The 12,885-nt window shown below is 35.1% G+C and overlaps 1 protein-coding gene across 1 annotated transcript in view; it reads right to left on the minus strand.

The window, feature by feature from the left end:
- Nucleotides 1–790: 790 nt before the first annotated feature.
- Nucleotides 791–12,885, minus strand: part of xrcc5 (X-ray repair complementing defective repair in Chinese hamster cells 5) — a 13,992-nt gene continuing 1,897 nt past the window's right edge. Inside the window, exons 4-21 of the mRNA XM_042731902.1 lie at nucleotides 12,564–12,612; nucleotides 12,341–12,463; nucleotides 11,878–12,063; nucleotides 11,669–11,783; nucleotides 11,449–11,587; nucleotides 9,342–9,454; nucleotides 8,895–8,957; nucleotides 7,940–8,077; nucleotides 7,754–7,844; nucleotides 6,868–6,998; nucleotides 5,585–5,781; nucleotides 4,746–4,833; nucleotides 3,811–3,880; nucleotides 3,458–3,567; nucleotides 2,234–2,330; nucleotides 2,096–2,163; nucleotides 1,213–1,287; nucleotides 791–1,049 (exon numbers count right to left, since the gene is read on the minus strand). Of these exons, the coding sequence (XP_042587836.1) occupies nucleotides 1,035–1,049; nucleotides 1,213–1,287; nucleotides 2,096–2,163; nucleotides 2,234–2,330; nucleotides 3,458–3,567; nucleotides 3,811–3,880; nucleotides 4,746–4,833; nucleotides 5,585–5,781; nucleotides 6,868–6,998; nucleotides 7,754–7,844; nucleotides 7,940–8,077; nucleotides 8,895–8,957; nucleotides 9,342–9,454; nucleotides 11,449–11,587; nucleotides 11,669–11,783; nucleotides 11,878–12,063; nucleotides 12,341–12,463; nucleotides 12,564–12,612 (1,868 nt within the window). The 3' untranslated portion in view covers nucleotides 791–1,034. The remainder of the gene's footprint in view (nucleotides 1,050–1,212; nucleotides 1,288–2,095; nucleotides 2,164–2,233; nucleotides 2,331–3,457; nucleotides 3,568–3,810; nucleotides 3,881–4,745; nucleotides 4,834–5,584; nucleotides 5,782–6,867; nucleotides 6,999–7,753; nucleotides 7,845–7,939; nucleotides 8,078–8,894; nucleotides 8,958–9,341; nucleotides 9,455–11,448; nucleotides 11,588–11,668; nucleotides 11,784–11,877; nucleotides 12,064–12,340; nucleotides 12,464–12,563; nucleotides 12,613–12,885) is intronic.

The following is a 12,885-nucleotide window of genomic DNA, read 5'->3' on the forward strand; positions in this document are numbered from 1 at the left end:
TCCTGACAGATCCCTCGCAGCTGATTAACGATGGCATGTCCGACTCATTTCAGCAAATCACTTCTTTCAAACTGTTTGTTTCAATGAACTGGTCTGAAAAGTCATGGGAATGGCATATTAAATGTTCTAAAAATAATAATGCTAAATATGTAGGCACATATACTGTAATTCACATCCTGATCCAGGGATCCTGGATTACAGTAATAAAAAACAATTACAACTGGGAATAATAGGAATTTTAAAAAAGCTCTTGATGTGACAGTAATGAAAAAAATAAAAACTAAATAAAATAAATATAAATGTATTGTAACTGTATTACAATAATAAAAATCACCACTGGGAGTAATAAGAATTACACCCCCCCCCCCCCCAAAAAAAAATCTTGATGAGAATCACATTCATAGTTTTTGCACTAAAATTAATTCAAAATGGTTCTAAAAATAAAGGTTCTAAAAATATATAAGTATCTAATAAACAGATATATAAATGTAATGTAAATGTACTGCATTAATACATTTAAAAAATCACCACTGGAAAAAAATGCTTATGACAGTGATGCCAAAAATATTTATATTTTTTGCACTGAAAAAATTAAATGTGTTATAAACATATAAATGTAATATAGATGTATTACAGTAATGAAAATCACCATTGGAAATAAAGTAAATACAAAAAAATAATAAGACTATATAAATAAATTCTGGATGCCCAGGAGGATGTTAAATTAATTTTGTAGTACAGTTTCTTTAATCCCCCCCCCCCCAGGACTAAATGGAAGAGTAATCAAGGATTTCGTTTTATTTTGTTTGATCTTTTATTTGAGTTTCTGTATAAAGGACATGGACATTTATTTTCCTTTAGAAAATCCGACAAATACATACTGTGCAACATTCAAGTGATCAAACCAGACCAACATAATCATGCCAAGTACAAAAGAACCTGATTTAGTGAAGCACTGGAGCTTTTTTGGAGATTTGTGTTTCATTAATAACACCTAACGCAGAGTTGCTTGAGCTGGATGGACGCCGACTGCTTTACATCATGTCCAGCTGCATCAAAAAACATCAGTCAACAACTTAACATGCTGCCAAAGATCTGAAATCTCTACTGAATTATAAAGGATTTAATTTACTTATGATCATAATTACACTCACTAATATAATAAATTGTGAGCTTGTCATTAAAACAACCAAACAAGTATGAAACACTCACCAGATCATCCACATCTCCAGTGTCCTCTTGCACAGGTGCCGCCTGCACTTCCTCTTTCTGCTCAAATGCCAAGAACTAAACCAGCAAACACAGGGTTAAACGACCATAATAACACACAGACTTTACCAACAACCTCAACATGTAAAACAGATGTCAAAACATAAACTAAACTAAAAAATAAAAATGAGATTGGCAATGTCCTCACTCTCAGGCCATCCAAGATGTGGATGAGTTTGTTTCTTCATCAGATTTGGAGAAATGTAGCATTGCATCAGTGTCTCAACAATGTGATGCTCTGCAGTGAATGGGTGCCGTCAGAATGAGAGTCCAAACAGCTGATAAATACATCACAATAATCAACACCACTCCAGTCCATCAGTTAATTTGTGTTTGTAATAAAGTTCATAATCCGTAATAATGCTTCCTCCAGTGAAAAAGTCCTTCTCCTGTGGTCTCTCACATCAAAATCCAGCCATATATTTGTTTAGAGCTGTTCTGGACTGTGCAAATTTCTTTCCTGCCTTATGTCTTAATGATGGATTTGTTTCAGCTTTTGTCTTCTCCAGATGTTAACTGATGGACTGGAGTGGTGTGGATTATTGTGATGTTTTTATCATCTGTTTGGACTCTAATTCTGACGGCACCCATTCACTGCAGAGCATCCATTGATGAGACACTGATGCAATGCTACATTTCTCCAAATCTGTTCTGATGAAGAAACAAACTAAAAATACGCATCTTGGATGACCTGAGAGTAAGGACATTCTCAGCAAATTTTCATTTTTCGGTCAACTATTCCTTTAATTAGTTTAATTCAAATAAAAATATTTCAAATGGACTTCTTAAAACGTGTAAGCTGTAGGCTACAGAAGGCTGTAGGTACCTGGTTCGCATCTTGTTTGGAAATGGTGCTTCCGTCCACTTCATCTTTGCTAATGAGCGTCAGAGCATCTGAAAACAAAAGCAGATGTTGAAGGCATGAAGTCTTCAGCTCAACACGAGCAGAAGGCCTGTTCTTTACCTTGGATGAGCAGATCCCAGAACTCCTGAAGATTCCTGTCAGGAACGCTCCTCTTCAGGGACTGCATGTAGCTGTTGAACAGCTCTGCGTTTCCGCTCTGATGGAGTAAATTGTGGGCAGGTGCAGTAAAATCAATTCCCTGAGCTCATACTCAGTCATTAAAAATCAACACTCAACACCAAAAAAACTGATATCACAATCTATATTGTACTATAATAGAGATTTCAAGCATTTAAGCCGAAACAGAATAGTGAAATGTTTTCATGATCATTACCACTGCAGTCATTCACTAAAATTAATACATTTATATAATTTATATGTAAACTTAAAACTTAAAAAATGTAATGAAAATTGAAAATTTTAAACTAAATTAAGCTGAAGTCATAAAATTAAAATAAATATATAATTTTAAAATAAATAATGTATATATATTATATACATTAATATTTAAATATAGAATTACCATAAATATAACTAACGTTAATTTAAAACTTACAAAATTTAATTAAATGTTAAACTAAAATAATCTGAAGTACTAAAATTAATAATAATATATAAATATAAAATTAATTAATTAATTAATAAAATAAAGCTACATACAAATAATAATAAAAAATAAGAAAATACAGAAAAAAAGTATATAAAATTACTTGCGAAAAAAAAGAAAGAAATTAAAATATAAAAATTGAAAGCAGCTTCAAAATACAAAAATAACACATTCTGTCAAATCCAGACCTTTGATTGATAAAGGACTCCTAGCGAGTTGCCTGCATGCATAGGTAGCTATCTTCTGAGGGAGCATCATCACAGAACATTTAGACACTCTCTATATAGTTTCTTTCAACACAATTGCTTTGAAAAGAGTCTAATATTGCCACAATACTATGCTAATGACACTTTAATAAGAATTAAAAATACATATTCTCAGAAATTCTTTTGACTTGTTCACAAACTTGGTTCTATTTTTTTTTAATTATTACGAGTTTGCCTTTGCAAATGTGATTAATCCTCAAAAGCTAGTCCAAAATCAGGAGAGCACTAAAATCCTGTTTAGGTAGGCAGCTCTCTATGCTTTGGACCGGAGCCTCAGACTCCAGCTGAGCTCAGATCGTCTGAAATGAATCCCAACATCCTCCGGCAGTGTGTTTTTCCTAGCGACCCGCAAAAAACTACGGATCCTTGAGTGATCCCTGATTGGATGCGGAGGTTTAATTGAGCGCTCACCGATACGGACTGATCCCTGAAGGCCTGGATACAGGCGATGCTCTTCATGTAGTACTCAGGGCTCCTGTTGCCCAGCAACTGCTCAATCCTGTGGGTCAGCTGCTGGCACGCTGTCAAGGTTACAAAACAATGATCATCAAAGCCACTGCGCCAACAACAAAACCTGCAGCTAACATTCAGAAACAACACGAGTCGTTCTATTCTGTGTCTCAGAGACGGCTTTCAATCCACAGCAAGGCCTTGCAGACATGACAGCAGCGGTAACAGCACATTTACATTACAGCAGGTTTAATAGCTGACACTTGTGTGAAGGTTGAGGAGTGAGAGTATCAAACTGAACAATCAGATCTCACCCTGATCGAAAGAAACGGTCTTCTGTTGAACCAGCGCGCAGAAATCTCGGACTGGATTGACGCTGCCGACCTGAAAGAGAGCGCGTCTGTTAAAGTGTGATACTTCATACGGTACTGAAATCAGCGTGAATGCATGCTCCTGGACTTATTGTGCTCATGTCACTGTAAAAAAACAACTTTTTCTGCTAATGCTTGATGAAAAAAAAGCAAGTTCTGCTGCCCTACGTGTTTTTTTATTTGATATATCCTTTTAACCCTGAAAGGCATTTTACATCGACTTTAAGACTTAATTGTTTTGTACATTTTAAGGGAAAGCATTTAAAAAAATTATAAAAATGATTTAAATACATAATTTAGTATAATAAACGGATACAGTACACTACCATTCAAAAGTCTGGAATATTTTATGCTCAATAAGGCTGCATTTATTTGATTAAAAATACAGTAAAAATACTGAAATATTATTACAATTCAAATAAACTGTTTTCAGTGTGAATATATGTTAAAATTTAATTTATTCCTGTGATCAAAGCTGTATTTTCATCACTCCAGTCTTCAGTGTCACATGATCTTCAGAAATCACTCTAATATGCTGATTTGATGCTTTAGAAACATTTCTGATTATTATCAATGTTGAAAACAGTTGTGCTGCTTCATATTTTTGTGGAAACTGAGATACATTTTATTTTTTTAAGGATTCTTTGATGAATAGAAAGTCTAAAAGAACAGCATTTATTTGAAATGGAAATCTTTTGTAATATTATCAATATCTTTACTGTCTCTTTTGATCAATTTAATGTAGTCTTGCTAAATAATTGTATTAATTCCATTCAAAATGACCCCGAACCTTTGAACAATAGTGTTTATTAGTATGTAATGTAAAAAAAGACAAGTAATGTAGATTACTGAACAGATTTCAGACATGAGAGTCTCACCGATGTGATGTTTCCTGCAGCAATCTCGGCCAGGTTAAACTCCATCTCTTCATCCACTTTGACTCTCTTTGCATCTGGTTCATCAGCACTGAAGACGACACACAGATCAACAACGTCAATTAATACTAACTACTGTCAGATTAATGACATCAACGACACTGAAAACACACACACAGTGGGCAGTGCTTACATATTTTATTACACACCCCTCTGGAATACTTGATTCGGATTGGTCAATCCCAAAATAAACCCCTCCCACCTGGGTTTGCATTACTGTGTGTTTCTTCAGGTTTAAAACTTTTAAGACCAAAAAGAAAGACCAAAGCAATTAAAAAAAAATTAAGTGAGTTTATCTTTAAAACAAGTTTCTGCCAATAGGCTCAGAAAAATAAATAAAATAATTCAGATGGAAAAAAGCCGCAGATTTTTGTCCATTTTAAGCATAAATACACTTAATGTTGCTGGATTTCTAAGAAAACAAGACTTCATATTCATCTTCATTTTGCATTTCACGTAAATCCATCTTGATTTAAGGATGTTTAGATATTTTTACTACAAAACAAAAATACAGAGCTAGATGCTCATTTTTTTTTTTTGCAATTCATGCAACATTTAAATTGCATGACTTTATCAATTTAAAACTTTCTGTTCTGACTTAAGAGCTTAATTAGTGGAACAGCAAATTAGGACCTTTTTAACACCTGCAGAAACCTTAATGAAAATCAGAAAAACACCTGTCTAGCACAGTCTCTACTAGCTGGCACGTACATGCTGGAAGTCATGAAGCACGTCTCATCGATTTCAACCACAGCTTCAGTGTTGATCTGATCCATTCTCACCTGCTGCCGAACACGTCTGCGCTCGTCTTCTGCTCTTTCTTCTTCACCACCACTTTCAGTGGGAACTTGGTCTTGACGTCCTGCAGAGGGGCCTGGCAGCGGGCGGACACAGCCTGGGGCCGCTCTAGAGCCCTCTTCAGCCACGGCTCTACAGGCGGCAGGGGATCGTCAGGATTCACACCACGGTGATGCAAGCACTGAGGACGCAAGCCAAGAAAAGATCAATGAGAGCCACTGCAGAGACAGCCAAACCGAGAAACCAAGAAATCAACAACTTCAAATCCAACACAAAACACAACCAAATCACTACACAAGCACAATAACAAAAATATATGTATGTTAGGGTGAACAAACACTAGAGATCACTATATGTAAAGTTTGGGGTCAGCAAGGATGCATTCATTTAATCACAAAAGACATATAGAAAACTCTTTCTATTCAAAGAATCAAGTTTCTACAAAAATATAAAGCAGCATAACTGTTTTCAACACTGATAATAATCAGAAATGTTTCTAATGCATCAAATCAGCATCTTAGAATGATTTCTGAAGATCATGTGACACTGAAGACTGGAGTAATGATGCTGAAAATACAGCTGCGCATCACAGAAATAAATTACATATTAAAATATATCACAACAGAAAACTTGTGAAAATATTTCACAAATTTTACTGTATTTTTGATCAAATAAATGCAGCCTTTGGTGAGCTTTTTTCAAAAACATTAAAAAACTTACTGACCCAAAACTTTTGATTTGACAATGAACAACATTTATTATTCCAGGTTAAAATTAATACGTATACTACGGTTTATCAATTTACACAACTTGAAAATACTTTAATATTTGCTTATTAGTAAGTGCTTCAGCATTTTAAGACATATAAACTAATAGTAAATGTTTAAATTAATTTTCACCTAATCAATTCTGTAAAAGTATTATTAATTTTTTTGTTTATATTAGCTATTGAATGATATACTCATTCTAAAATTGTTAAAACAAAATATATAGGTAAATATTTTTATTTAGGACTATGTATAGTTAAATTTATGCACATGAATGAAAATGCTTAAATATTATTATCAGAGTCTATTTAATGCAAAACCTTAATTTTTTAAGCCAGAATTGTATTTTATTAATTACATTAAACATTTTGAATCTATGCATGGCTCTCTTTTGCAAGTCAGTTTGGATGCAAGCATCTGCTAACTGCATAAATGCAAATGCATTTGACTATTATGACCGTATCAAATATGGCCAGGTTGATAAAAACAGCCCATCATGCCTGGAAAAGTCTCTGGAACTGTGGGTTTGGAATGTGGTTGACTTTGAAGACGTCCACGCTCTCTCCATCCTCATCCTTTTCCACCAGCATCATGGAGTCGATCAGCGCATCCACGGCTGACAGCTGAGACTCTGAACAGAGACATTCACACAAACAACATCTTACTCAAACAACAACATCAATATTCATCTCCTGTCGGCTGGATGTGCCTCAGAAGGGCAGCAGGGTTTCTGCAAGTCTTATGAAGGTACATTCAAGAATTCAAGACGTTTTAAAGACCAATTAAAGAAAATTTAAGGAATAAAATGAAGACAAAAAAAATAAATAAATACTCTAAATAAAAATAAACTAATAAGAAAAAACACAATAAGTTGAATAAGCAGCACTTACAACTTCTAACAATGACTTTTTACCAAAAAAAAAAAAATAGCTCATCTAGAATATGGAAATAACTTTTATCATAGCTTCTGATCACTCGAAAACTGATGCTCTTCCTCAGTATTTTTGTCTTGTTTCCCAGTGCATGTCTAAGCATTTGTAAAATGAATATGCAAAAACAACACATGATGAGAAGTATTTTTTCTGAGAAATTTATCAAAAGGAAGTGAATTTATGATAAAAAAAGGAAAAATATCTGCCAATGGGCCCACTATATTAGCCAACTATAAACTCACTTAATTTTGTTCAATTTCTCAAAAAAAAAAAAAAAAAAAAAAAGTATCGGAAAACAAGACAAAAATACTGACAAAGATATTAAATTTTATGCAATGCATGAAACATTTAATACCATGACTGAACTATGAGTTAAATGAGTTAACTGCAAATACAGGCAAGCTGTATACACATCTGGCTGCAGTATTGTGTGTATTTGTATCTGAGGGCCCACCTGAAGGCGTGAACTTCTTGTTGTTTTCCAACATTGGGAATGTGAACTGACGGAGATCCTCCATGAACGGCAGCTGCACGTACAGCAGACACTGAGGATAAGAGACGTGAGGAGTGAGTCTGGTGTGCAACATGCTGAAGATAAGTCATTTATAGTGTGCTTTCTGTTTGATGTGAATCCACTTACTTCATATTTCTCCTTTATGCAAGGAAAAGCGGCGCCCACTTGAGGGTTGCTGCGACGGTCATAAGCATAACGAACAATCGCTGCCATCTTCAGACTGTCGAGGGCACGAATCAGAGCAGACAGCGCCACTGCTGCATGCTGCACACATACAATCAAAACATGAGCTTAATACAAAACATTTGAAAGTTTGAGGTCAGCTATTTTTTTTTTCAATTAATAAATACTTTAATTCAGTAAAGATGCCCAAACATGACAGTAAAGACTTTTATAATATTACAAACATTTCTAATTTAACTTTCTATTCATCAAAGAATCTTGAAAAATTAAAGTTTCCACAAAAATATTGGGCAGCATAACCATTTTCAACACTGATAATAATCAGAAATGTTTCTTGAGCAGCAAATCAGCATATTAGAATGATTTCTGAAGATCATGAGACACTGAAGACTGGAGTAATGATGCTGAAAATACAGCTTTGATCACAGAAATAAATTATATTTTAAAATATATTTACATATAAAGATCTTTTTTAAAATTGTAATAATATTTCACTATTTTTTACAGTATTTTTTAATTAAATAAATGCAGGCTTGGAGAGCAAAAGAGACATTTTGTAAAAAAACACTAAAAAAAAAATCATAGCAACCACAAACTTTTGAACAATATACAGTAGTAATTTAAACACTAAATATACTATCAACATAATAATTTGCGTGACAAATGGACATGAATAATAGAACATCACATTTGATTAGCTACCGATAAATAGTCTTGATTTCACACTATTTTACTTTTTCAAAACCCTACAACTCTCAGGTTTAAATGAAAATAATTTTAGATGTGTCTTACAAAGTTTTGTCACTACCGTATGTATTCAAACTTCACAATTACTAACAATTATTACAGTAAATTCCAGTATAATTTCACATTGAACACAAAGCTTAGTAAAGCTCACCTCATCATCTCTGGCTGCAAAAACTTTGACAACTTGGCTTCCCATAAACTGATGACGACGAATCTGCACCAAACCAACAAACAAGTGTCACTGTACATTACTGAGGGAGAAACACAAGGCAAGACACATCAGTACAGTACAAGATGCTTAAATTAAGATTATTACATGCTTATTAAGATTGTTTCATTTTGGAGTATGTGCTAAAATAATCGTCATACTGACTTGACAATTTGTTATGAGTAGCTTCCTATTTTCAAGGATCTTGCACTCTTTTCAAGTTGTATCGAGATTTGTAAAAAATTGCACTCACAAAGCTGAATATAACAAGAACTGTAGTCACCACAGAAAGTACAGTTTGTAAAAATCCCTGATATTTCAGAGTTTCCATGACCATATGATAAAATGCACTTGTTTGAAAAGTGTGCCATCTACTGGAGAGCATCTTACCAGCTCCTGTTTAGTGAAGCCCAGCACAGAAAAACACTTCCCATCAGACTTATATTTCATCTGGTCCTCGTCCACCTTAGAAAACGGCACAATGTCACTTCCATACCGGAAACCTGTGAGAAACAGAAGGGACTTGTTTCTAAAGTCTCATTTATTTTCATAGCGCTTTAGTCGATACGGATCGAGTCAAACCAGCTTCACAAAACCCCCAGAAAAATAGCACTCAATGTTCATCAATCATAAACAAAACCCATTTTAGCAGTAAAGCAGCTCTACAGAAGACAACAGTGATTCAGATCAGTTTAGTTTCAATCAGCATTTCTGCAAGTTTCACAGAGGTAAATTTAAGACTTTTTAAGACCAACTAAAGACATTTTAAGGACTTAATGCAAGGGATCACATTACATCAATATGTTCTCTAAATGTAAACGTCTAGGGAGCGAGAGCAACACTTTAAAGTTTGAAAATACAACTTCCGACCTTGTTTTCTGTGAAACTGATCAAAATGAAGTTAGTTTATGATTAAAAAGAACAAGTATCTGCCAATGGGCTCGGAAAAAATAAGACTTAATTCAAAGGAAAAATGAGTTTTCATTCCCCATTGACAGATTTGTTCTTGCTTTAAGCAAAAGTGGCCTTAATTTTGCTCAATTTCTCAGAAAAACACTTCATATCTTCATTTTGCATCTAAAGTAAATGTAAGGATGTTTAGAAACTTGTCTCAGAAAAAAAGGACAAAACACTGAGGAAGATTTTTATTTCATTTCATTTTTCATGCAACTTTTAAAGTCATAACTTTATCAATTTAAGTCTTTCGGCTTCAGTTTAAGACTTGTTTAGAGCCCTCATTTGTGAGTTTTTAAAGAACCGCATATTTTGGTCTCTTCCGATAGTTAAGTACACAATTAGATAATACAAATTTAGCTCATGAATTAGCAAGCAATGCTTAATTTTGTTCAGCCGGTGGTGTAAAAAGGTCGCATTAGCAATTAAAGAAAAAACACTTAAGCAAAACATGTTCAGGTCAAAGTGTCTGAATAGTTTTTGGTCCCAAATTTGTATCAATTTTACTGGTAGTCCTCTGGATGAAGAATATTTTGGGTATAATATGCCACACTTTATTTTGTTATCCTCACTTGCATAAATAAACTACAGTGTCCTGTACTAGTGCTGTCGAAAGTAATCATTTCTACAATGCATCGTGATGCAGATGAGGACGATTTGGTATCGGTTCAGTAACAGACCATAACCGATTATAACATACTGACACTTTTCTGACATCATTGTCACATATGTGCTTTGTCCTGGTTGCATACAATAGTGGAGGGAGGCGAGACGCGAGTGCGAGTAATTTAAAATGCTCCAACTATTTTAAAAGCCGACATCTGGCCACATTTCAGCACAATCTGGAGAAGACACACGCTGTGTGTTAATCATGTCACGCACAAATAAAATATGCAGTATGTAATACCACTAACTTGAGAAACCACATCAGCCCTGAGCTGTTAACGCTTGTCAGCGCAAAATATGTAGTATTTACTTCTGTGTATTTGTTCTAAATGCTCCTGTTGTCTTCTGTGCCCAGACTTGAGTTTTGTTTGAAACATTCAAGAAGCGTGTTTTCTTTGAGCAGGTAAAATTAAAGGTTCAGTTCATATACCTGACTGCTTGTATTTATCGACAAAATTGTATACATTTGAAGTAAAATTGGAAATTGAGGATGCAGTGCATCGTGATATTGAACTGAACCGAATCGATGACATGATAACTCTAATCGAACCAAGAGACCAGTGTAGTTTCACACCCCTATTCTCTAGAATAAAAATTATATCTGATGTCTGAATAATTTTTGGTTTGACTGTATGTGCATATTAACAAACAAACTATGTTCATGTGTTCGACAGTGCTCAGAAACGCTGTTTTGTACTCATTTATTGACAAGTCTGCTGTGGTGCAACCAATTGAATGCGCTGCTTTTTGGGAAACACTGAATATTAATTGTTTTTTTTTTTGTACACTAAACAACTGATGTGGCCAAAATCTGATATTGCTGCGAATGACTGCAAAAATCCCATTGAATGTGACATTTTCAGTCTTTGCTCCGCACCTTGGATAGTGTCGTCCTTCTGTACTTCAGTTTCATCGTCATCGTTCAGGCAGTAAACCGTTTCTCTCTTGACGTCGTCTCTCTGGTGACTCTGAGCATCTACTATGGTCCAGGACTTCTTCACCTTCTCCTCCGTCACCTTACGAGAAACAACACAATATAAGACCAAATCACAGGAGAAAACATCCACCGTTTTGATCATGATCTGTTGGGAACTCACAGCTTTGTATCCGACGATGCGGATGGTCAGAGAGCTGCCGATGGTCAGCTGACAGGGCCAAGCCATGGGCCTCCTGTCGATGCGCTTGAAGATGGACAGCTTCTCCAGAGCATCCCTGCAGCAAACACCAACACAGTCACTTCATGACCAATGCACTTCCATGAATTTATCAGGATTTTAATTTGTACTGTATCGATATGAATCTATACCTAAATGTGTGGACCTCCTCCAGGCCGTCTTCCTCCTCCAGGCTGGTCATGATGTTTCTGACCATCTCCAGACCTTGTGTCTGCTGACTGGTCAAGCCTTTTCCAGGACGGGCAGAAGCCGCTGAGGGTCCCGGTCCATCTCCTCCACCATCTGCTCTGTCCTCACCATCCAACGGGAACGGCAAACTGAGCAGATCAAACAAAACACGGATCAAAGTCTGAGGTGGGACAAACAACCAGAAATTTGACTATTAGCATCAAATCTGGGTCACTTAAACTGGAAAAGATCATCTAACTGATGCACACTTCATGTTTAACACATGTGACTTATATAAAAATGCATTAAACTATTACTCTTTTTTTTTTCAAAATAAAATAAATCTAGTCCTTTTGCCTTAGAGTAAAAAAAATGGTTATTGTTGAGCTCTGTTATTATTATCAGTAATCAGTGCACGTTTCTTACAAGAACTGCAGGGTGATACCAGCTTTCTTCAAGCTGTTGATGATAACGTCCAGCTGGTCTGCCGAGGTCTGGACGTTCAGATCCGTCAGCAGGACAATGTTCAGACGCTCAAACTTCTTCCCCCTAAAAACAAACAAACAAAACAATCAAGAGTGTGACAGCAGCATAGAAACTTCTCAACTGCATTTAAATAAACAGAAAAATGTGTGACAAAAGATCTCACATGGTTTCCTGCTGCAAAAGGTCCATGCAAACGACCAGAGCATCAAGCCCTGATTAATCAGTCAAGGACTTTACATAGCTGCATTAATATGTGACAAACAAAAAATAACATTATTAAATTAGATCAGAGATTCACAAACTTTTCCTCAGCTAAGCCCCTTTGATGTAAAATATTTTTTTTGAATTCCACTTCAAATTGAGGAAATATTTAAATAATTTAACAACACACTCAGTTCACAGTTCATTGATGTCGGTCACATGGCACGCAAGTAAACAAACAAAATATTTCTTATAATGTTTGTTTATTTCCTTCTTAACGCCAT

This window comes from Cyprinus carpio, chromosome B9 (assembly GCF_018340385.1).
Source record: "Cyprinus carpio isolate SPL01 chromosome B9, ASM1834038v1, whole genome shotgun sequence".
Classification (NCBI taxonomy): domain Eukaryota; kingdom Metazoa; phylum Chordata; class Actinopteri; order Cypriniformes; family Cyprinidae; genus Cyprinus; species Cyprinus carpio.